Genomic DNA, 25,931 nt, shown 5'->3' with positions numbered 1-25,931 from the left:
AGGTGGGCAGATCATGAGGTCAGGAGATCGAGACCATCCTGGCTAACACGGTGAAACCCCATCTCTACTAAAAATACAAAAAATTAGCCTGGCGTGGTGGCGGGCGCCTATAGTTCCAGCTACTCGGGAGGCTGAGGCAGGAGAATGGCGTGAACCCAGGAGGCAGAGCTTGCAGTGAGCCAAGATCGTGCCACTGCACTCCAGCCTGGGAGACAGAGCAAGACTCTACCTCACAAAAAAAAAAAAAAAAGAAACAAAATAAATTTAACACTGTTCAGGGTATTATATCAGAAACCACAGTTTCTGCAATGTAATATTCATAATATCTAGTACAGAATCCAAACCTTCTAATTATGTGAAAATATAAACCATTCTCAAGGAAAAAGACAATCAACAGGCCAACACTGAAATGACCCAGATATTTTAGTTATCAGATAAGGATTTTTTTTTTTTTTTTGAGACGGAGTCTCGCTCTGTCGCCCAGGCTGGAGTGCAGTGGCCGGATCTCAGCTCACTGCAAGCTCCACTCCCCGGGTTTACGCCATTCTCCGGCCTCAGCCTCCAGAGTAGCTGGGACTACAGGCGCCCGCCACCTCGCCCGGCTAGTTTTTTGTATTTTTTAGTAGAGACAGGGTTTCACCGTGTTAGCCAGGATGGTCTCGATCTCCTGACCTCGTGATCCGCCCGTCTCGGCCTCCCAAAGTGCTGGGATTACAGGCTTGAGCCACCGCACCCGGTCCAGATAAGGATTTTAAAGCAGCTATTATAACTATGCTTAATGAAATAAAGGAAAATACACTTCTAATGAACAAAATGATAGGAAATCTCAACAGAAAAACAGAAAATAGAAAAGGACCAACTACAAATTCTAGAAATGAAAAATACAATATTGAAAATAAAGTATTCACTGGATGAATTAAATAGTGAAATAACAATGACAGAGGAAAGAGTCCATGTACCCAAAGATAGATCAATTGAAACTATTAAATCTTAAAAAGAGAGAGAAAAAGACTGAAAAAAAAATTGAACAGAGCCTGTTCTTGTAGAACAAGAACAAGAAGAAAAAGATCTAATATATGTGTAAAGTCCTAGAATGAGGATTAAAAAATTAAACAGAAGAAGAGCTATTAAGCCAAAAATTGAGATTAAGAATCACAGGCCGGGTGTGGTGGCTCATGCCTGTAATCCTAGCACTTTGGGAGGCCAAGGTGGGCAGGTCACTTGTGCCCAGGAGTTCAAGACCAGCTGGGCAACATGGTGAAACCCAATTTCCACGAAATATACAAAAATTAGCCAGGTGGGTTGGCATGCACCTGCAGTACCAGCTACTTGGGAAATTGAGGAGGGAGGATCACCTGAGGCTAGGAGGTCAAGGTGCAGTGAGCTGTGATCATGCCATTGCACTCTAGCCTGGAAGACAGAGTGACATCCTGTCCCCCCTCAACCAAAAAACAAATTAGTTCTACGTGGTGCGCACACCTGTAGTCCTAGCTACTTGGGAGACTGGGGTGGGAGGACCACTTGAGCCCTGGAGTTTCAGGCTGCAGTGAGCTGTGATCGTAACACTGTACTTCAGCCTGGGAGACAGAACAAATGAGACCCTGTCTCAAAAAAAAAAGAAAAAAGAACTTAAACTCTAACCATTTACCAAACACAAAAATTAAATTGAAAAATTGAAACAAGGCCGGGCGCGGTGGCTCAAGCCTGTAATCCCAGCACTTTGGGAGGCCGAGACGGGCGGATCACGAGGTCAGGAGATCGAGACCATACTGGCTAACACGGTGAAACCCCATCTCTACTAAAAATACAAAAACTAGCCGGGCGAAGTGGCGGGCGCCTGTAGTCCCAGCTACTCGGGAGGCTGAGGCAGGAGAATGGCGTGAACCGGGAGGCGGAGCTTGCAGTGAGCTGAGATCCGGCCACTGCACTCCAGTCCGGGCGACAGAGCGAGACTCCGCCTCAAAAAAAAAAAAAAAAAAAAAAAAAAAAAAAAAAAAAAGAAAAATTGAAACAAGTCATAGACTGAAACTTAAAAGCTAAGGTAATTAACATTCTAGAAAAAAAAAAGGGAGAAAATGGTTACGTTAGGTAAACAAAAACTTCTTAGGACAAAAAAATGTACACACTTTCTATTAAAAACACTTATAAAATGGGCTTCATAAAAGTTAATGTCTTGAGTAGCACTATGTGCATGGAACAGAGAAGAGGACCAAGGGCAGAGCCCTGGGGAACTCCAAACTTGAGAGATCTGTTAGTGGGGGAGGAGTCAGCAAAGAAAACTGAGGAAAAGCAGCCCTGAGGTGGCAGGAGAAATAGACAAGTCAATTGTCAGGAAGGCCTGGAGAAGAAGGCGTTTCAAAAAGCAGGGGTGGTCAAACATATCAAGTGCTACTGGAAAGTCGAGTCATATGAGGAGGAATAACTGATCACTGGCTTGTCAATATTTAGGCGGATAAAGGAATGTTGGGGATGAAAGACCCATTAGAGTGACCCGAGAAGAAAAGGGGGACGGAGAAAGTAGAGGCAGCAAGACAGATAGTTTTTCCAATAATTTTACTCTGGAGGAGACCAGATAACTAGGCTGATAGTTAGAAGGAGATGTGGGGTCAAGAGAGGTTCCACTACATATAAAGAACCCTCACAACTCAGTAATAAGAAGATAACTAGCCCAACTAAAAAATGCAAAAAGATCTCAACAGTTGCTTCACATAGAGATGCTCAGTATAAGTCACCAGGAAAATACAAATGAAACCCACAAAAACAAATACTTTTCCCACAATGCTATCAGGACAAACAACAAAATAATATAAAAGGAGGACTTTCTTCATCCATTCACTTTGAACAAACACAGTTTTCAAAAGATATTTTTCTTTATTTGACAAAAGACATAGCAGATGGCTTAAAAAGCCCTGTGTCACTTAAAATTTTAGGAAAAGATCTGTTAGTATATAAACAATTTAAAGGCTGGGTGCAGTGGCTCATGCCTATTAATTCCAGCACTATAATTCAGCTAAGGTGGGCGGATCGCTTGAGCCCAGGAGTTCGAGACCAGCGTGGGCAACACGGTAAAACACTGTCTCTACTAAACATGCAAAAGTTAGCCGGGAATGGTGGCACACGCCTGTAGTCCCAGCTACTCGGGAGGCTGAGGCATGAGAATTGCTTGAACCCAGGAGGCAGAGGCTACAGTGAGCCGAGATCATGCCATTGCATGCCAGCCTGGTCGACAGAGCAAGACTGTCTCAAAAACCCCAAACAACAACAACAAACAAAACAATTTAAAATATAAATAACCTATGACACAGTAATTCCACTTTGGTGAATATCAACCCAAGAGAAATAAAGGTTCTAATACTTTAACATGTACATGTATACAACATATACACATATAAAAATATATTTTTATTGGCACACATAGATGAGAATGTATATTGCAGTGCTGTATATCACAGGGAAAAAAAATAGAAAAAAGTGAATACCCATCCACAGAAGAATGGTTGAATAAATGATGTCAATTGTGGTATGGCCAGCCTATAAATATGCAGCTATTTAAAACTTTCTCCCTCATCTTAATTACCAGGTGAAGCCAATTGGAACTCACAGTAGCCTGCTAGACAAATCCAATTACTCAATTTTCCTTTGTTTTCTTCAACTGGTTGGAATTTGGGGCTGAATTTTCTCCACTCTAGACAGATGATAGGAGTCTCGCTCTATCCCCAGGCTGGAGTGCAGTGGCGCAATCCTGGCTCAATGCAACCTCTGCCTCCCAGGTTCAAGCAATTCTCCTGTCTCAGCCTCCTGAGTAGCTGGGATTACAGGTGTGTGCCATCACGCCTGGCTAATTTTTTGTATTTCTAGTAGAGACAGGGTTTCACCATATTGGCCAGGCTGGTCTGGAACTCCTGACCTCAAGTGATCTGCCACCTGGGCCTCCCAAAGTGCTGGGATCACAGGCGTGAGTCACTACGCCCAGCCCAGATGATAGCTTTGCTAAAATTGGATTATGGCTTCATTCTGGAGCTGCATGAACCATTAGAGACCTGGGGCCGTCCGATACTCATCGCATGGATGAACTGAAGGGGTAAAGTGATTGCTAAACTAAAACACAAAAATCAAGCAGGTGACATGGAAAAGAGCTGACAAAGCACGTTGAATCAGGGTGTTTTACAGCCGGAAACACCCCATAAAGCCTAGGACTCACCCTTTTCCTAGAATATAGAGTAATCTGAGGAGCTGCTTTGCCTCAGGATTCCTGGGGGTCACTCTACTTACCGTGGCATACAACAGAAGAGATCAGAGATTTATTTCTCACCTCTCAGTCTTCATTCAAAATATGAATTCCCAATCTCTCCTAAAAGCAAACTCTTCAGATGGAGCAACATGAATCTGGCTATTTTTGTTCTGACTTTTAGAAGTCTCTGGCCTAGAGTAAACTGGAACTTGTCTCAGCTTGCTGATTACAAGGCTACATTCTGCCTCTAAAAATAATTAAGAAGTACTGTTCTTTGTATGTCATGATGACACCACCAGCTCTGAGTTGCTCTTCCAGGGAAGCAAAGGTTCACACTGAGTCATGTATCCCTCAGTCCCACTCTCCCTGCTTCCACCCACCCACCTCCTCTGACAGGTTTCTTGATTCTGGGAGCAAAGCCACACATTTTGGAGATGGCTGGTCAGGGTTAAACATTTAGTCTATACCAAAGGTGTCAGAAGAGAAACAAAACAAAACGAAACCCGAAAAACATTTAGTCTGAAGCCGTGAAATAGTTTTTCTCTATGAGATATTAGCAGTTTAATTCACTGCTGAAAGGACTGTACATTTCTGGAGGACAACTTGGCACTAAAATCTTTTTTTTTTTTTTTTTTTTTGAGATAGAGTCTCACTCTGTCGCCCAAGCTGGAGTGCAGTGGCCGGATCTCAGCTCACTGCAAGCTCCGCCTCCCAGGTTTACGCCATTCTCCTGCCTCAGCCTCCCAAGTAGCTGGGACTACAGGTGCCCGCCACCTCACCCGGCTAGTTTTTTTGTATTTTTTAGTAGAGACGGGGTTTCACCATGTTAGCCAGGATGGTCTCGATCTCCTGACCTTGTGATCCGTCCGTTTCGGCCTCCCTAAGTGCTGGGATTACAGGCTTGAGCCACCGCGCCCAGCACTAAGTATCTTTTTAAATTAAATTTTAAAAATTTGTTTTCTGAGACAGGGTCTCTGTCACCTAAGAGTGCAGTGGCACAATCGTGGCTCACCGCAGCCTTGACCTCCGGGGCTCAGGTGTTCTTCCCACCTAAGCCTCCTGAGTAGCTAGGACTATAGGTGCCTGCCACCACGCCCCCCAGCTAATTTTTGTACTTTTGTGTAGAGATGGGGTTTCGCCATGTTGTCCAGGCTGGTCTTGAACTCCTGGGCTCAAGCAATCTGCCTGCCTCAGCCTCTCGAAGGGCTAGGATTACAGGCATGAGTCACTGCACCCAGCCGGTGCTAAATATCAAGAGGTATATGTTGACCTAATAACTTCCCTTGTAGAAACCAATCCCAAGGAAAGAACCAAAGAATCACCAAAAGGAGTTACATGTAAGAATAATAATCAACAGCACACCTGTCATAATCAGTAAGAAACTGGAAACAACCTAATTAAATATGTTCCCAGAGATAATTAAATAGAAGTATAATAAATTCAGGTAGTTATATAATTAGATTATAACACAGTCAATATTATATTTTCTTTTTTTGAGACGGAGTCTGGCTCTGTCGCCCAGGCTGGAGTGCAGTAGCTGGATCTCAGCTCACTGCAAGCTCCGCCTCCCGGGTTTACGCCATTCTCCTGTCTCAGCCTCCCTAGTAGCTGGGACTACAGGCGCCTGCCACCTCGCCCGGCTAGTTTTTTGTATTTTTTAGTAGAGACGGGGTTTCACCGTGTTAGCCAGGATGGTCTCGATCTCCTGACCTTGTGATCCGCCCGTCTTGGTCTCCCAAAGTGCTGGGATTACAGGCTTGAGCCACCGCGCCCGGCCTCCAACATTGTATTTTCAAGAAATAGGCCAGACATGGTAGTTCACGCCTGTAATCCTAACCCTTTGGGAAGCTGAGGTAGGAGGATCACTTGAGCCCAGGTGTTGGAGTCCAGCCTGGGCAACATAGTGAGACACCATTTCTATTAAAAAAAAAATTGGCTGGGCGCGGTGGCTCAAGCCTGTAATCCCAGCACTTTGGGAGGCCGAGACGGGCGGATCATGAGGTCAGAAGATCGAGACCATCCTGGCTAACACGGTGAAACCCCGTCTCCACTAAAAATACAAAAAAAAAAAAAAACTAGCCGGGTGAGGTGGCAGGCGCCTGTAGTCCCAGCTACTCGGGAGGCTGAGGCAGGAGAATGGCGTAAACCCGGGAGGCGGAGCTTGCAGTGAGCTGAGATCCGGCCACTGCACTCCAGCCTGGGCGACTGAGCGAGACTCCGTCTCCAAAAAAAAAAAAAAAAACATTAACAACAACAAAGAAATATTTAATGACATAGGAAAGTACTTACAAATAATGCTAACCAAGAAAAAAAAAAGCAGTATAAATACATACAGTGTAATTACAATTCTGAGAAAAACAAAAAGCTTGAAGAAAACACATCAAAATGTAAACAAAGAGTGGTTACTCTGAAGTGAAATTCTAGGTGATTATTTTCTTGTTCATACTTTTAACATTTTTCAGGGCCAGGTATGGTGGTTCACACCTGTGATCCCAACACTTTGAGAGGCTGACACAGGCAGATCACTTGAGCTCAGGAGTTTGAGAACAGCCTGGGCAACATAGTAAGACTTCATATCTACAAAAAATAAAAAAATTAGCTGGGCATGGTGATGCATGCCTACAGTCCTAGCTACTTGAGAGAGTGAGGTGGGATGATGGCTTAAGGCCAGGAGGTGGAAGCTCTAGTGAGCCAGTGATGGCACCACTGCACTCTAGCCTGGGCAACAGAGCAAGATCCTATCTTGGGAAAAAAAAAATCCATGCTGTCTAATATAAGTAGGAAGTCTAGTTCAATCTATAGACTTTTCCCTTCCCTTTATTATATCAGTAATAAGTTATAGCCATCACAAAACTGATGTGAGAAAGAAAAAGAGAAACGAGAAAGGAAAAAGAGTTATTTAGTCTGGATTTCAACCTTCCATTGTGGCCATATTAGTATTTCCATTTATATTAATATAACTGTTTGTTGAATTGAACTACATTGATGCCAGCCTAGGCAGACTCAGCAGGGAGCATTTCATTTGATCCTCTGAGTTTTGATGAAAATTTCTTCTTTAAATATATGTGAGCTCTAATGCTTGACTGTTGCTTATTGCTGCTGAAATCCGTGAATGATAAACTCCCAGACTGGTATCCAATTATTCACACTTCCAACCTCACTTTTCACCTGAATTTAAGCCTGTGCTATGAAATGGAAATCTCTGAAAACTATCATTTAAAAGCTATTTTTCTTTTTTTTTTTTTTTTAGACGGAGTCTTGCTCTGTCGCCCAGGTTGGAGTGCAGTGGTGCGATCTCGGCTCACTCTGCCTCCTGCGTTCATGCCATTCTCCTGCCTCAGCCTCCCAAGTAGCTGGGACTAAAGGCGCCCACCATCACGCCCGGCTAATTTTTTTTGTATTTTTAGTAGAGACGGGGTTTCACCATGTTAGCCAGGATGGTCCTGATCTCCTGACTTCATGATCCTCCCGCCTTGGCCTCCCAAAATGCTGGGATTACAGGCATGAGCCACCATGCCCGGCCCTACAAAAGTTATTTTTCAAAAACGGACCTGCTGTGCTATGATGACGATAAGGAACTGATGTAGCCTTGTGCCACACTCAACTGCAGGGTTTGGAGAAGAAAAGGGACAGACATGACCACTTCTTCTGTGCCACACAATACTCTATACAGGCCTCTCCCTCCATGGGCCAGGCTTCTTACCAATGCGATTTGTGCATGAATTGATCTCTCCTTCTAAATGATAAGTTCCTTGCAGGAAGAGACCATTGTTTTTTCATGTTCCTGTTTCCAGCTACAGGCACAGAACCCAACCACTCAGTAGCTACTCAATTAATGTTTCTGAACTGGACTACATTAATGTCCCATCCCTAGGATTAAGAAAAAAAAAAAACAATAAGTGTTTTCAAGATAAAGAATTTTGAACATTAGAAAGAGCAACCAAATAACCCAGGAATTTATATGACTTAGAACTTGACAAAAACAGGAAACTAAATTAGAATTCAGAGAGTATTTGGGTGTTACTATGGGCAGAGGTGGACATAAATTGTTTTTCCATCAAGGATTTCTGACCCAAGCTGGAGATCTAAATGAGAGCCACATACAAATAAGACGTAACTTCAGCCCAGTGCGGTGGCTCACAACTGTAATCCCAGCACTTCGAGCGGCCAAGGCAGGAGGATCATTTGAGGCCAGGAGTTTGGGGCCAGCCTGGGTACTGTTCTCTAAAAAAAAAATCAAAATAAAAAAAAGAAATAACAAGACCTGCAAATCTGAGGCATCCTGAAGTGACGCAGGAGCAACACAGCATCAAAAAAAAAAAGCAACTTCATTTTCTCTTCTGATCCCTTTGGAGGAGAAATAAATATTAGCAAGAACATGAAATACTCTCTAAATGCAAAGGATAATTTAAAAATAGACTTTAGGTCGGGCGCGGTGGCTCAAGCCTGTAATCCCAGCACTTTGGGAGGCCGAGACGGGCGGATCACGAGGTCAGGAGATCGAGACCATCCTGGCTAACACGATGAAACCCCGTCTCTACTAAAAATACAAAAACTAGCTGGGCGAGGTGGCGGGCGCCTGTAGTCCCAGCTACTTGGGAGGCTGAGGCAGGAGAATGGTGTAAACCCGGGAGGCGGAGCTTGCAGTGAGCTGAGATCTGGCCACTGCACTCCAGTCCGGGCGACAGAGCGAGACTCGGCCTCAAAAATAAATAAATAAATAAATAAATAAATAAATAAATAAATAGATAGATAGATAGATAGACTTTAGCTGGGCACGGTGGCTCATGCCTGTAATCCCAGCACTTTGGGAGGCCCAGATGGGCGGATCACGAGGTCAGGAGATCAAGACCATCCTGACTAACATGGTGAAACCCCATCTCTACTAAAAATACAAAAGAAAAAAATTAGCCGGGCGTGGTGGTGGGTGCCTGTGGTCCCAGCTACTCAGGAGGCTGAGGCGGGAGAAAGGCGTGAACCCGGGAGGTGGAGCTTGCAGTGAGCTGAGATCACGCCACTGCACTCCAGCCTGGGTGACAAAGCAAGACTCTGTCTCAAAATAAATAAATACATAAAAATAAAAATATACTTTAGTTCATTTTACGGTCTATTAAAAGATAGGAAATAAAGGCTAAGAGGCATATATACAAAGGTTCTAATAGAGGTGAAATAGAGGGCTAGGCACCATGGCTCATGCCTGTAATCCCAACACTTTGGGAGGCCGAGGTGGGAGGATTGCTTGAGCCCAGGAGTTGGAGACTAGCCTGGGCAACATAGTGAGACCCTGTCTCTAAAAAAAAAAAAAAAAAAAAAAGCCGGGCATAGTGGCTCACACCTGTAATCCCAGCACTTTGGGAGGCTGAGGTGGGCAGATCACCTGATGTCAGGAGTTCAAGACCAGCCTGGCCAACATGGTGAAACGCTGTCTCTACTAAAAATATAAAAATTAGCAGGGCATGGTGACAGGTGCCTGTAATCCCAGCTACTCAGGAGGCTGAGGCAGGAGAATTGCTTGAACCCAGGAGGCAGAGGTTGCAGTGAGCCGAGATTGTGCCGTTGCACTATAGCTTGGGCGACAAAGTGAGACTCTGTCAAAAAAAAAAAAGGTATGAGATAGGCTAGAATTTAGTTAGGGCCAGCAGGATGACTGCATAGGTTGTATATTATACAACTCCAGGGCCAGGGCATGCCATTCATATAATGAGGACCCTAGGAGTTTATACAACAGCAGTGAACAACCTGCATAATTATATGTGGCAGCCCTGGATTTAACACATTTGAGAGAAACAGAATGGCCCACATCGGCTCTAGAACAAGGTGTTTCAACAGAGGCCTTACTGCCATTTTGAGCCACATCTTCTTTGCTGTAGGTGGCCATCCTGCGCATTTTAAGATGCATGGCAGTATCCTGGGCCTCTACCACATGCCATAATAATCCCCTCCCCAGCTGGTTCTAACAACGAAAAGTGTCTCCAGACATTGCCAAAGAAAGAGAAGACATACGTTGAGTATCTCTTATCTGAAACACTTGGGACAGAAATGCTTTGGAGTTTTTCAGATTTTGAATTTTTTTGGAGTTTGGAGTATTTGCAGAATATATACTGGTTGAGCATCCCTAATCCTAAAATCCAAAATGCTCCAATGAGCATTCCTTTGAGTGTGTCATGTTAGTACTCAAAACATTTTGAATTATGGAGCATTCCATATCAGGCATATGTGAAAAAGGAGTGTGGTCTACAGCAGATCAGATTAATTCTCTAGGCAATTGCAAAAGGAAATACCCACAAAGATGCATTTAATAATCCCTTTTAATTCAATTTGCCAAGTAACATCCCAATGACCAATTCATTATCTTGGGCGCAGTAATAGTAATATCAGGAACATATTACTAAACAGAAAATATATTATATTTTAAGAGAAGTTTTAAGAAATGCAATGGGCTGGGTGCAGTTGCTCACACCTATAATTCCAGCATTTTTGGAGGCCGAGGCGGGTGGATCACCTGAGGTCAGGAGGTCAAGACCAGCCTGGCCAACATGGCAAAACCCCATCTCTACTAAAAATACAAAAATTAGCCAGGTGTCGTGGTGCATGCCTGTAATCCCAGCTACTCAGGAGGCTGAGGCAGAAGAATTTGCTTGAACCTGGGAGGGGGAGGTTGCAGTGAGCTGAGACCACGCCACTGTACTCCAGCCTGGGCAACAGAGCAAGACTCCGTCTCAAAAAAAAAAAAAAAAAAAAAAGAAAAAGAAAAAGAAATGCAATGACATGTAACAATCCACAAGTTATTGTCAACATTGACATTGGACCACATAAGAGGAAACAGATGGAAAAACATTTGGAATGATCGGTAATTTAACGACGTGTTAAGATTAAATTTCTAGGAGTACAAAAACTCCTAAATTGTTCCTTAAATAAAAGAGACTAAACCAAAATCTTTCCACAATTCTTTTTTTTTTTTGAGACAGAATCTCACTCTGTTGCCCAGGCTGGAGTGCCGGGATGCGATCTCGGCTCACTGCAACATCTGCCTCCTGGATTGAAGAGATTCTCCTGTGTCAGCTTCCCGAGTAGCTGACACTACAGGTGCGTGCCACCACGCCTGGTAATTTTTTGTATTTCTAGCAGAGACAGGGTTTCACCATGTTAGACAGGATGGCCTGGATCTCCTGCTCTCGTGATCTGCCCGCCTCAGCCTCCCAAAGTGCTGGGATTACAGGCGTGAGCCACCGCACCCAGCCTCCTTCTACAATATTTTCTACATTGAAACGTAGACATAAAAATATATAAAGCCTCGCTGGGAGTGGTGGCACACACCTATAGTTCCAGTTACTCATAACAACCTCAAACTCCTGGGCTCAAGCGATCCTCCCACCTTGGAGTCCTGAGTAGCTGGAACTATAGGTGCAGTGCCTCATGTGCATAATCCCAGCTAATCATGGGGCTAAGGCAGGAGGACTGCTTCAGCCCAGGAGTTCAAGTCCAGCCTAGGCAACACAGCAAGATCCTATCTCAAAAAAAAAAAAAAAAATATATATATATATATATATCTGTCTCTCTCTCTCTCTATATATATATATATAATAGAGAGAGAGAGAGAGAGACAGAGAGATTCATACTTATGTAATCATGGTTTGAGAAAACTGTTCTCTATATAAGAGAAAAATCATAAGGGAAAAGACAGATTTACCTTCATTGAAATTAAAAACTTCTGTGTGTCAAAAACAAAATGAAACAGAAAATATGAGCGAAACTGAAAGAACTTATTTACAATATAAATGTCAATGGTTCAAGATATTTAAATACATAAAATTTTTAAAAATTAAAAAATAAGGGCCGGGTGCGGTGGCTCACGCCTGTAATCCCAGCACTTTGGGAGGCCGAGGTGGGTGGATCACGAGGTCAGGAGTTCAAGACCAGCCTGGCCAGCATGGTGAAACCCCATCTCTACTAAAAATACCAAACAAAAAAATTAGCTGGGCATGGTGGCACACACCTGTAGTCCCAGCTACTCAGGAGGCTGAGGCAGGAGAATTGTTTGAACCTGGCAGGCAGAGGTTGTAGTGAGCTGAGATTGCACCACTGCACTCCAGCCTGGGCAACAGAGTGAGACTCTGTCTCAAAAAAAAAAAAAAAAAAAAAGTCAAAAAACAAAATCGATACCATAATGAAAAAACAACAGACTAGAACCTAGACCGTGTAATTCTCACCCACACACACATACCCTCCACATATACAGAATCTTAGCTAGTCAATATATGGAAAAATATTTAACCTTATCCACTGAATAAATGGAAATAAAAACAAGATAGCCTTCCTTTATATATCTTCTTGATAAAGATTTTTAAAAATGATAATACATAGACTATATCGTACTTTTGAGGGTACAGACAAACATTGATAATATAAACTGGCACAACCTCTCTGGAAGACATTTTAGCAATGAATATCTTCAAAAATATTCCTGGGCTGGGTGCAGTGGCTCACGCCTGTAATCCCAGCACTTTGGGAGGCTGAGGTGGGTGGATCACCTGAGGTCAGGAACTTGCGACCAGCCTGGCCAACGATGAAATCCCATCTCTACTAAAAATACAAAAATTAGCTGGATGCAGTGGCAAGCGCCTGTACTCAGAAGGCTGAGGCTGGAGAATCCCTTGAACTTGGGAAGTGGAGGCTGCAGTGAGCCAAGATCACACCACTGCACTCCGGCCTGGACAACAGAGCAAGACTCCATCTCAAGAAAAAAAAAAAAAAAATTCATATACTTCAGACTGGGTGCTGTGGCTTACACCTTAATCTCAGCACACTGGGAAATGGAGGTGGGAGGATCACTTGAGCCCAGGAGGTTGGGATCAGCCTGGGAAACACGGCGAGACCCTATCTCCGTAAAAAATTTAATAAATAGCCAGGTATGGTGGTGCACACCTGTGGTCCTTGCTACTCGGGAAGCTGAGGGAGGTGGATCAGACTGACAGGTCAAGAATACAGTGAGCCATGATCGCATCACTGCATTCCAGCCTGGGCAACAGAACGATACCCTGCTTCAAAAAAAATAAAATAAAATAAAATAAAATAAAATAAAATCACATATGTTATATACTTTACTGTATATATGTACTACCTCAATTTTTTTTAACGGAAAGAAAAAAAAACTCCTGCTGATTTTGCACCATGATTTAGTGGCAAGAAGACAAGTACGTGTGGCTAGGGAACTAGCATGATGAGAGAGGTAACATAGTGTACTGCACCCTGCTCCCACGGGTGGGCCACATTCTCCCAACTCCCACCACTGCAGAGAAGAGGTAGAAGTGGGGAGACAGCAAGGCCTAGGCTGATGGAACTAGGGGACTTATCAGAGAAGCCTTACCAAGCGACTGTTCACAGCATTTCCACAACACTAGAAAACTAAGAATATTGACTATGTTGTCAAAACGGGCTTTAATGTTACTCAAAGGATTTCAACACACCACTTCATCTATGTACCGGGACAAGTTGATGATGTGAAACAGAAACTAGCAGTTAAAGCTAAGGCTGTGTTTACAATTGGACACTCTGAAGAGTAGGCTATACAAAGAGGGGAACTTTGAGAATTAGTGGAATTTGCTTTGAAATGCCAGAAGGCTGTTTTGGAAATTGGGCTAATTATAAGAGTATGTAAGGAGGAGTGAGGCCTCACCTCAACTGTATCCAGCCATGCATCCCCACCTCCACTCTCACCCCAGGAAATCATTTGGATTGGCCAATGGGGACTCTGAAATATGTACATTTAGTGTTTATCATCCCAAAGGTAGAGGTCTACCAGAGAAAATACATGTTGATGTTGTCTGTGTATGGTTTATACTCTTCTCAGCTCTGATAATCCCAGTAGTACACCCTTCACACCTACTGTGAGAGAATGATTTCTTATAATGGTGTACTTGTCTGGCATGTTTTAGATTCAAATTCAGAACTAAGGCAAATATAGAAAGTTCATCTTTCTTCTTAGAAAGAAAAGTATTTTTAAATTTCACTCTCAGCTGGGTGCGGTGGCTCATGCCTGTAATCCCAGAACTTTGGGAGGCCAAGGCGGGCGGATCACCTGAAGTCAGGAGTTCGAGACCAACCTGTCCAACACGGTGAAACCCTGTCTCTACTAAAAATACAAAAATTAGCCAGGCATGGTGGTGTGGGCCTGTGGTCCCAGATACTCGGGAGGCTGAGGCAGGAGAATCAGTTGAACCCAGGAGGTGGAGTTGCAGTGAGCCAAGATGGTGCCACTGCACTCCAGTCTGGATGACAGACATCTTTTTGTTTTTTTGAGACGGAGTCGGACTCTGTTGCCAGGCTAGAGTTGCAATGGTGAAATCCTGGCTGACTGCAACCTCTGCTTTCCAGTTTCAAGAGATTCTCCTGCCTCAGCCTCCTGAGTAGCTGGGACTACAGGCACGTGCCACCATGCCCAGCTAAGTTTTGTATTTTTAGTAGAGATGGGGTTTCACCATGTTGGCCAGGATGGTCTCGATCTCTTGACCTCGTGATCTGCCCGCCTTGGCCACCCAAAGTGCTGGGATTACAGGCGTGAGCCACCGCACTCGGCTAAGACTCCATCTCAAAAAATAAACAAACAAACAAACAAACAAATTTCACTCTCTGTGATATGAATCCATTGGTCAGAAAAAAAATAAAATAAATTTCACTCTCAAGTGATTCTCCTTTCACTGATAAAAGGATTTAAGTGGTTGGAGACCTAGGTTCTATTATCCTTAGCCAGAATAGTCACCCAGAAATTAGGAAAACTAAGGGCTATGTCCATAAAAACAGTGCATGGCTATATGGAATTTCTATAAATCCTTTGACATGCTGATGAAGGAGGAATTCAGTGTGATCTCCTGATGCAAGTGGCAAAAAGCTACCCCACCTCCACTTTGTTCTCCAAAATCTTCCTCTACCGGATAAAGAGTAAATTTACAAGTTTTACTAGAGCTCACAAATTGCCCAAGCTGAAGTTGAGATTGTATCTTCTTTTTCTGCCTTCAATAACAGGCTAGTGAGTATATAATGGAATTACTAAAAAGCCAAGGACAAATACAGCAGTACTTGAGAAGTGCTGATATAATTTAAAGAATAAAAGAAGTGTGGCACTGTTATTAAGCCAAATATTAACCACCAACAGCTATACTTTATAACACAATCTGATATAGGCCATGCATGACAAGAACACAGCCCTAAAACGGAACCTCATTCTCCAAATTCAATATGGCAGCTAGCTGGCTCAAATGGATACTGTACACCACTGGCTCTCACCTGTATGATTGATTTGCCTTATTTTAAGGCTTCTAGTGATATTCAGTGTGACAGCTAATGGTTTAAGTCTATAGAGCACAGGTTAAAGAAATGAATCTTCTCTTAATTCTATGCTATGCAGCCCAGTATAAAAATATCCAAAGTGTACTTGCTGATTTATGGAGAAATTCATCTTAATTTAACTTCTCTCTTCAGAATGAACTATTGTTTTCTTTGTCTTTGTTCCCTAGGGTCCCACCTCCTAGCTTCATATGAGCACTCAATAAACAGCAAAAAATATTTGTCTTTCTCCATTTTTAATCTTTAAAAAATGTTTAAATCTTTTTTGCATAGGCAAAAATAAAATTTTACTGAGCCCTTATTGTATGCCAAATACCACTGTAAGAATTACCTTATTTAATCTTTACAACACCCCTATGAGTTAAGTGTTATTAATATCCGCATTCTGGCTGGGTGCAACAGCTCATGCCTGTAATCCCAGCACTTTGTGAAGCCAAAATGGGAAGACTGCTTGAGGCCAGGAGTTCAAGACCAGCCTGGGCAACATGGTAAAACCCCATCTCTACAAAAATACAAAAATTAGCCAGGCGTGTTGGCATGTACCTCTAGTCCCAGCTATTCAAGAGGCTGAAGTAGAAGGATAAAGGCTAAGAGGCATATATACGAAGGTTCTAATAAAGGTGAAATAGAGGGCTGGGCACCATGGCTCATGCCTATAATCCCAACACTTTGAGAGGCCGAGGCAGGACTGCTTGAGCCCAGGAGTTTTTGAGACCAGTCTGGGCAACATAGTGAGACCTTGTCTCTACAAAAAATAGAAAATTAGCAGGGCATGGTGGCATACGCCTGTAGTCCCAGCTATGTAGGAGGCTGAGGAGGGAGGATAACTTGAGCCCAGGAGGTTCAGGCTGCAGTAAGCCATGAATGCACCACTGTGCTTCAGCCTGGGTGACTGAGTAAGACCCTGTCTTGAAAAAAACAAAAAAAAGAAAAGAAAGAAACATCTCACTGATCACACAGCCAATAAGAAGCAGAAAGGCTCATGCTGATAATTCCAGCACTTTGGGAGGCTGAGGTGGGAGGATTGCTTGAGTTCACGAGTTTGAGACTAGCCTGAAAACACAGTGATACCTCACCTCTACCGAGAAAAAAAAAAAAGCAGCGGCAGTTCAGGATTTGAAGTGAGGCAGTGTAAGTTTAGAGTCTATCCCTTAACTACTACTCTCAGCTTATACAGCCTAGAGCAACTTCCTTCAAGTTGGTGGTTCAGTTCTCAGCATTATCACTTACCAGCTGAATGAGTCTTGGACAAATTGCTGAATATGTTTGAGCTACAGTTTCTTCATCTGTAAAATGGGTTTAGTAACAGCCTCTTTACAAGATTTGTTGGGAAATTAGATGAGATTATATATATGGACAACCTGGCACACAGCAGACATTCAGCAAGAGTCCGCACCCTTCCTTCCCTGCTTGACATTTCTCTTCTTTATTCTGAGTCTTGCTCTGCTGCCCAGGCTGGAGTGCAGTGGTACAATCATTGCTCACTGCAGCCTCGACTTCCCAGGCTCAGGTGATCCTCCCACCTCAGCCTCCTGAGTAGCTGGGACTACAGGTGTGTGCCACCATGCTTGGCTAATTTTTGCTAGAGACAGGGTTTTGCCATGTTACCCAGGCTGGTCTTGAACTCCTGCCAGGCCTAAAGCAATTCTCCCAAAGTGCTGAGATTACAGGCGTGAGCCACGGTGCCCAGCTGACATTCCTCTTCTTTTTGCTCAAGTGTGAGACTTCTCATTCCAGCTCCATTGAAAATCAGGGCCCAACACAGCTCCCAGGGAAGGAGACTAAGCAGTTTTTTTGTTGTTGTTATTTTTGAGACGGAATCTCATTCTGTTGCCCAGGCTGGAGTGCAGTGGCGCAATCTTGACTCAACCACAACCTCTGCCTCCCAGCTTCAAGCGATTCTTCTGCCTTAGCCTCCCGAGTAGCTGGGATTACAGGTGTGCACCACCACGCCCAGCTATTTTTTGTATTTTTAGTAGAGACAGGGTTTCACCATGTGGACCAGGCTGGTCTTAAACTCCTGACCTCAGGTAATCCACCTGCCTCGGCCTCCCAGAGTGCTGGGATTACAGGCATGAGCCACCACACCTGGCCAGAGACTAAGCAGTTTTAAGAAAAAGGACATTGCTGCTTTCAGTCTCATAGTAGGGATCTGAATATTTCCTAAATTCCTAAATGGGTAGTAGTTCATCCCAGTCCTCAAACTACCCTCACCACGCTAGTATAACAAGCCCCCAGGTACACACACTTTGGTATCAAAGTCATATTGATCCTCCGTCCTTTTCCAGGTGGACGGAACAAGAAAACTCACCTAACGCCCTGACGATTCGCATCAGGACTTCCCCGACTTTCATTCTGGTCTCTGGTGTGTGCTTGTCTTTGCTGCTGTCATACTGAGCCAACAGGTCTGGCAAGATTTTCTCAGGATAGACATCTGAGAGCAGGGCAACCCCTAGGGTTGAAAACAAAAAGAAAGGATGCATTACTGTTTAGGATCGAAAGGCAAATGAACCAGTCACCCTGTGATGGGATGAACACAGAGATGCTGAAAACCGTCTCTACAGCTCTTCCAGCAAGGGCGCCTGTTGTTTGGAAAGTCAGCATAGTGAATGGAACGAAGATGGGCCTGGTAGTTGAGACTCCTGCGTTTCTGTAGTCCCAGCCTGATACCATCTCTAAGGTCACTCCCAGCACTGATGTTCTATGATCCAGGCAGTGCCTCCTGCCTTTGCTATAGTTCTCTATTCCTGTATAATTTTCCACTGTAGGATAGCCAGTGATGGGAGCAATTTCCACAAGGAAACATTTTCAGAGCGTCCTGGACATGATCAATATTAGATCTAAGCTCATGGCTGTTTCCTAATCAACAGAAACAGGGAAGACCCGGACCCTGTGTCCCCCTTCGTAGGACTTGCTGATCCTCTCTCCCATCCACACCAGCACCTTCTAAATGTGTAGCCTGGAACAGTGTTATCATAATCTGAGCCCAGCCCCATACTCAGCAAGCTTTATAGGGGTGGCAGGGAGGTGAGAGGTGACCAGACAGATCCAGAACAAAACTCCTGGTCGGCCTCAAAACTATGTAACTACAAATTGTATGATTCGTGTCTATACTGTTGTTTATTCCTATTTTCTCTCATTAGTATTTAGCAGAGAACAGGAAAAAGGTTACACACTGTAAAGAACAGTGAGGAAAAAGAAAAAAAGTAAAGAAGGAATAGGTAGAAATAGGGGTTCCAGGATGAGAATCCACTTCTACCTCAAGCACCCTGGCCCATCAACTCTGCTTTGGGTTTTTCCAGTAATCTCCTCATTGGTCTACCTGCTTCTACTCTTTTCATCCATTGCAGCTGGAGCTATTTGGTTTGAATCATAAGTCTGGCCCCTTCATGCTTCTGCCCAGACCCCTCCGTGGTTTCCCTTCTCCCCTGAATATGAGCAGTCCTCAGCCACCGCCTTCCTTTGTTCTCTCTCTGATCTCATCTTTTAACACTCTCCCTTGCTTCCTGGCCTCCTTGCTATTCTCCAGTAGACCAAGTGATCTTGGCCCGGAGGAGTCGGCCTCACTTCCCCTCTGCATCGGCTGCTCCTCCTGGTGGCCTCACAGCTTGCTCCCAAACCCTATCATGTCTCTGCTCACAGATCACCACATTTGTCACATCTAAAACGACAGCCTCCTTCCCCTGCCACTCTTTACCCCTCTCACCCTGCTTCATTTGTCTTAGCACTTAATATCACCTGACAGGTTGTGTATTTCCTTATTGTCTGCTCTCCTCCTTGGAATATGAACTCTATAATAAAGTCAAGGATTTTCTTTTGTTCCCTGCTGTATCCCCAATGCCTAGAAGAGTCCTAGCATGTGTCGGGTGCTCAGTAACTACTTACTAAATGAATGAATGGATGAATCGATGGATGAATAAAAAGGGTTCAAATATACAGTCCTGATATAAATTTCAGGAATTAAGAAAGAGAGGATGGGGAAGAAGTAATATAAATGCTTAAGAAATCTATACTTATTTTTCATCTAAGTTTACCATTCTCATGTTTAAACTGACAGCCTTGCAGGCAAAGTCTATGTGCAGCTTTTTATGTTATAGGTTGTGATTCCATTCTCTTCTAAATCACATCCACACTCTTCACTGGGCTTCTTATCTGCCGCATCTGCTGAGCTGTGAAGGCGGAGCACCTGCTGAGGGCTGCACCTGTCTGCCCATCCTCCTTTCTGCCCTCCCCACCCCCACCTTTCCTTGCTTCCAAAGAGCCTGGGAAGTCTCTGCATGTGATCCTAAGCCAACACCGCTGCATGTGGTCCTAAGCCACACTTCCAATCCAGAGTCCAATCTTATACAAGCAGAAGCTCTGCTCTTAAGAGAGATTCAGGTTGTGGCACAACACCGTCGCCAAAATGTGACACTGTAGTAGTAGTTCACTCTATTATGTAAAATGATGAAGTCCTTGGGGGTTCAACATGGAGTTATGGAATATTGTAGCATAGAAAAAAAAAATGTCTGCGTCGGCTGGGCGCGGTGGCTCACGCGTGTAATCCCAACACTTTGGGAGGCCGAGGTGGGCGGATCACTTGAGGTCAGGAGTTTAAGATCAGTCTGGCCAACATGGTGAAACCCTGTCTCTACTAAAAATACAGTTAGCTGGGTGTGGTAGCGGGCGCCTGTAACCCCAGGCTGAAGCAGGAGATTCGCTCAGGAGGTTGAAGCAGGAGAATCGCTGGAACCCGGGAGCTGGAGGCTGCAGTGAGCCAAGATTCGCACCACTGCACTCCAGCCTAGGCAACAATAGCGAAACTTCATCTCAAAAAAAAGAAAAATTTGTCTGAGGCTTAAGGGTAAATGAATTGTTTGCTAAGAGAAAGAAGAGGGGGCTAGGTGCAGTGGCTCACACCTGTAATCCCAGCACTTTGGGAGGCTGAGGTGTGAGGATCACTTGAGGTGAGGAGTTTGAGACCAGTCTGGGCAACACAGGGAGACCCCATGTCTATAAAAATATTTTTTTAAAAATTAGCCAGGTCCACAATCCTCCTGCCTCGGCCTCTGAGTAGCTGGGATTACAGGTGCCTGCCACCAAGCCTGGCTAATTTTTATATTTTTAGTAGACACGGGGGTTTCACCATGTTGGCCAGGCTGGTCTCGAACTCCTGAGGTGATCCGCCCTCCTCAGCCTCCCAAAGTGCTAGGATTACAGGCGTGAGCCACTGTGCCCAGCCCATAACTACTTTCTAAAATGAGTTCTCAACTCAGAAAATCTGGTGGGTGTTTCCCTATGACTTTGTAATGGAAAACAGTAGAAAAATGGGATTTGCTTTATACAACTTTGACCTATTTCTAGCTTTTCTGAAACCTATTACTAAAGTTCCTCCTACTGTTATTTATTCCTATTTTCTCTCATTAGTCTTTAGCAGAGAACAGTCATTTACTTCTGTGAACATACTATCCTGGCCAAATGAGCTCTGGACTTCCTCTCTGTAGTGGGCAGATGTGTGATTACACATAGCATCTACTCTCTCTTCTGGTAACAACACTATGGTGTTCCTTTGGAGAAATATCCCTTTCTTACTCTCGGTCTGTGTGGTTTGAGTGGGCTAACTATACCCACTTTCTCCCCCTCCAGGTGTCAACTTGTGTCCCAGGCTGGCCAGTTAGGATCTTCCATTCCATCCCCACCACCATGATTGGTTCAGGAATGGGGAATGAGATTCGATCCTGAAACCCACATTGACACTACTGGGAAAGATACATTTCCCTCCCCACCACCCGCTGAAGAGACTAACCTGGAGCTGCCAGTGGCCACCATGTGGAAAAAACCCACCCAAGAATGACACCAATACAGAGGAGAGCCCACCCGAGAGGGAGGGAGAAGAGGAAGAGATCCAGTGGCATCTTTTCAGCTCCTGGACCCAGGTGTACTCTACCCACTCGACTTTCTGGATACAAAAGCCAATAAACACTCTCTAATGCTCATGCCAGTTTGACTGTTTTTCAATTAAAAGAATCCTAACACACCCTTTTTCAGATTAACAATGATTTTTCAGATTTTTTTTTTTTTTTTTTTTTTTTGCTTTTCCTATAATGCTAAACTTTAAACTCATTAGGGAGCTTTTAGCTCTCCCAGTCTTCCATAAAAAGGTTGCCAAAGCAAAGCGCAGTTTCCTTGCTTCCCACAGTCCCGGGTCTACTAGCAATTGTTTATCTTCCTGCTGGCCTGCTCCACGGACGGCTGCCAAATGGCTGGCTGTTTGAGTTTTACCTTCTAGGATACAGGTGCCACCTATGAGTTTATAAATCCCTGGAGAATAAGAGTAGTTCCCCCTTTACTCATCAAGCAGTGAAGAGAGTCATACATGATGGTTAACAACGTATAAAAATGAAAGGGATGAGATTTTGTGTGGCTGTTTTTATTTATTTCGAAAAAACTTTCTGTACTTTGACACTGTGGAAGCATGGCCATAACCTTCACATGACCATGGGCCCATCACACTTGATAATTCCTTTGTGACTTGAAAATGGGGTAATTTCTGGGTCAGCACAAAATTCAAGAAAACATCACACATCAATCCCTTTGGCAATGAGACCCAAACGATTGTGTGAGAGAGACCTCTTTCCATTCTGATCGTAGGAAACTAGCTATACATTTTAGGATGTGGTGCAACAGATGAGATATAGAGAAGGTAAAACTGAATCCAAACTGGCAAGAGTTCACAGAAGCATTCTGAACTTTTTTTTGGAGGCAATGCATAGAATACTGGTGAATTAACATAACTAAAAAAATGTTAGGCTGGTGCAGTGGCTCACACCTGTAATCCCAGCACTTTGAGAGGCCAAGGCGGGTGGATCACCCGAGGTCAGGAGTTCAAGACCAGCCTGACCAACATGGAGAAACCCCGTCTCTACTAAAAATACAAAATTAGCTGGGCGTGGTGGTGGGTACCTGTAATCCCAGGTACTTGGGAGGCTGAGACAGGAGAATCACTTGAACCCAGGAGGCAGAGGTTGCAGTAAGCCAAGATTGCAACATTGCACTCCAACCTGGGCAACAAGAGCGAAAACTCCAACTCAAAAAAAAAAAAAAAAAAAAAGGCCGGGTGCGGTAGCTGACGCCTGTAATATCAGCACTTTGGGAGGCTGAGGTGGGCTGATCACAAGGTCAGGAGTTCGAGACCAGCCTGGCCAATATGGTGAAACCCCGTCTATACTAAAAATACAAAAATTAGCTGGGCACGGTGGTGTGCGCCTGTAGTCCCAGCTACTAGGGAGGCTTAGGCAGGAGAATCTCTTGAACCTAAGAGGCGGAAGTTGCAGTGAACCAAGATCACACCATTGCATTTCAGCCTGGGCGACAGAGTGAGACTCTGTCTCAAAAAAAAAAAAAAAGTTATTACAATAACTACATGTAACAAAAAAGACTGTCAACTTTGTAAAATAACTGTTTTTTTTTCTTCCCCCAAGACTTCCCTGAAAGCCACAAATATATTTTGATCAAAACAGTGTTTACTTCAAGATGATCCCACAGCATGTTAACTCAGTGATTCTGAGTAGTAAAAGGAGTTTGGGTGTCACGTACTTTTACTTAGTACTCTTGCATTAACAGGAAAGTCAGTCTAATTCTAAAATGTCTTTGCTAACTGGCTGTGTCCCAGGAAACTGCTAAGCCATTCCTACTTCAAAACTAACCTGCCTCATTTCTCCTGGGCAAATAACAACCTCCCAAAATACCCACAGCAACCCGGAAAACCACCTACTCACTCGAAACTCACAGGTATTTCTGCCAACAAAACTGCAAGAAACACAAAAACCCACACATTGTATAATTCCATTGAAATGAAATGTCCAGAATAGGTAAATCTCTACATAGGGAAAGTAGATTTAGTGGTTACCCAGGGCTGTGATAGTTTGAGAAAGTGGGGAGTGACTGCTAAAAGTTACAAAGTTTCTTTCTGGGGTGACAAAAAACATTCTAAAACAGGAGTCCCCAACCCCCAGGCCACAGACTAGTACTGGGCATGGCCAGTTAGGAAATGGAATAAAATGGAGCCAAGATCGTGCCACTGCACTCCAGCCTGGGTGACAGAGCGAGACTCCGTCTCAAAAAAGAAAAAAGAAAATCAAGTATTTTGCATTTCATACAATGCCTTGCATTCATGAGAAAATGGTATATTATGGCTAGGCGCGGTGGCTCAAGCCTGTAATCCCAGCACTTTGGGAGGCCGAGACGGGCGGATCACGAGGTCAGGAGATCGAGACCATCCTGGCTAACACAGTGAAACCCCGTCTCTACTAAAAAAAATGCAAAAAATTAGCTGGGTGAGGTGGCGGGCGCCTGTAGTCCCAGCTACTGGGGAGGCTGAGGCAGGAGAATGGTGTGAACCCAGGAGGTGGAGCTTGCAGTGAGCTGAGATCCGGCCACTGCACTCCAGCCTGGGTGACACAGCGAGACTCCGTCTCAAAAAAAAAAAAAAAAAAAATGGTATATTACATTTAAAAGTCAAATTCTGTGGTATGCTAGAAATTCTACTCTAGAAATCTATCCTAATAGTGTATTAACACAAGCAGGAAATTACTTATGTACAAAAATCATCACAGTAGCACTATTCGTAATAGAAAAGACTGGAAACAAATTTTCATCAACAGAAAATTGATTAAGTTGTGGTCATTCATACAATGGAATATAATGCATCCATTTAAAAAATGCATAAGGCCAGATACAGTGGCTCATGCCTGTAATCCCAGCATTTGAGAAGCCAAGGTAAGTGAATGAATTACTTGAGGCCAGGAATTCAAGACCTGCCAGGCCAACATAGCGAAACCCCGTCTCTACTGAAAAAAAAAAAAAAGTGCACTGTGACACATCCCTAGAATCCCAGCTACTCGGGAGGTGGAGGCAAGAGAATCAGTTGAACCCAGGAAGCGGAGGTTGCAGTCAGCCAAGATTGCGCCATTGCACTCCAGCCTAGGCAACAGAGCGAGACTCAGTCTCATACACACATACAAAAAAAATTAATATGTTTTTAAACAACTGTAATGAAATGAATTCTAAGATCTATTGTTAAGTAAAAAGCAAGGTGCAAAATCATCTCTATTGAATTCAACTATTTGTGTACAAAGAGAAAATATACACTCACCGAATAATTCTGGAAGGATACTCAAGAAACTGATACTGATTGTTTCTGGGGAGGGAAACTGGGTGACAAGGGGATAGATGTGAGAGACAGACTTTTTATTTTTGTGTCTTTTAGTAAGTTTAATTTTTTTTTACTTTTAATTTGTTTAATTGACAAATAATAATTGTACGTATTCATAGGGTACATGGTGATGTTTCCATAGCTATGATACAGTGATCAGATCAGGGTAATTAGCATATTCTTCACTCAAATATTTATCATTTCTCTGTGTTAGGAACATTTTGAATTTCGAATGATATAAATAAAATATACATTTTTTAAAAATCTGTGATAAATTTTAAAATTTATGTTTAAACATTTTAACAAATTTGTCTTTCAAAGTAGAACAGTCTCTTTTAGAGGTAAAAATGTAAAAAGAATTGCAACTAGGCCAGGCGTGGTGGCTCACGCCTGTAATCCCACCACTTTGGGAGGCCCAGGTGGGTGGATCACCAGGTCAGGAGATCGAGACCATCCTGGCTAACATGGTGAAACCCCATCTCTACTAAAAATACAAAAAAATTAGCCAGGCATGGTGGCAGGCGCCTGTAATCCCAGCTACTCGGGAGGCTGAGAAAGGAGAATGGTGTGAACTCAGGAGGCGGAGCTTGCAGTGAGCCAAGATTGTGCCACTGCACTCCAGCCTGGGTGATAGAGCTAGACTCTGTCTCAAAAAAAAAAAAAAAAACAAACCCAAAAAAAAACAATTGCAATTAACAGCAGAATGACCACAAACATTTGTATCCTCTTTCTCCTGAAATCTCACTAAAGTGACAAGGTGTAAAAAAGATATGAACCCACAACCAAGGAAAAAGACAATGGGATAGGTGTCAGAGGGTGAAGTCTGGGTAAACAGAACAAAACTAGAGCAAAATTATGATACGTGCATGATAGAGTTGCTGGATCTTTGGAAAATATATCAGTAAGTATATAGAAAAGGAAGCAAATGTGCAGGGAAGGCTGACGACTGCACTAGGCTCAGCACTGAGTAACATCCAGACAGTGCCCAATGATTTAGTCAAAAATTGTGATGGGAAGGCCGGGCGCGGTGGCTCAAGCCTGTAATCCTAGCACTTTGGGAGGCCGAGGCGGGCGGATCACGAGGTCAGGAGATCGAGACCATCCTGACTAACACGGTGAAACCCCGTCTCTACTAAAAAAAAAAACTACAAAAAACTAGCCGGG

General features: G+C 43.7%; 1 protein-coding gene across 4 annotated transcripts in view; it reads right to left on the bottom strand.

The window, feature by feature from the left end:
• Window positions 1-25,931, bottom strand: part of TANGO6 (transport and golgi organization 6 homolog) — a 268,545-nt gene that overhangs the window by 103,538 nt on the left and 139,076 nt on the right. For all 4 annotated transcript variants that reach the window (XR_004438955.1, XM_033218804.1, XM_033218803.1 and 1 more), the window contains one exon: window positions 17,886-18,026. Coding sequence is in view for 3 of the 4 variants with exons in the window: in XM_033218804.1 (XP_033074695.1) it covers window positions 17,886-18,026 (141 nt within the window). In the remaining variant the exon portion in view is untranslated. The remainder of the gene's footprint in view (window positions 1-17,885; window positions 18,027-25,931) is intronic.

This window comes from Trachypithecus francoisi, unplaced genomic scaffold (genome assembly GCF_009764315.1).
Source record: "Trachypithecus francoisi isolate TF-2019V2 unplaced genomic scaffold, Tfra_2.0 Lachesis_group10, whole genome shotgun sequence".
Classification (NCBI taxonomy): Eukaryota; Metazoa; Chordata; class Mammalia; order Primates; family Cercopithecidae; genus Trachypithecus; species Trachypithecus francoisi.
Note: the sequence above shows the minus strand (reverse complement) of the source record. Positions and strands in the feature narration are given on the sequence as shown.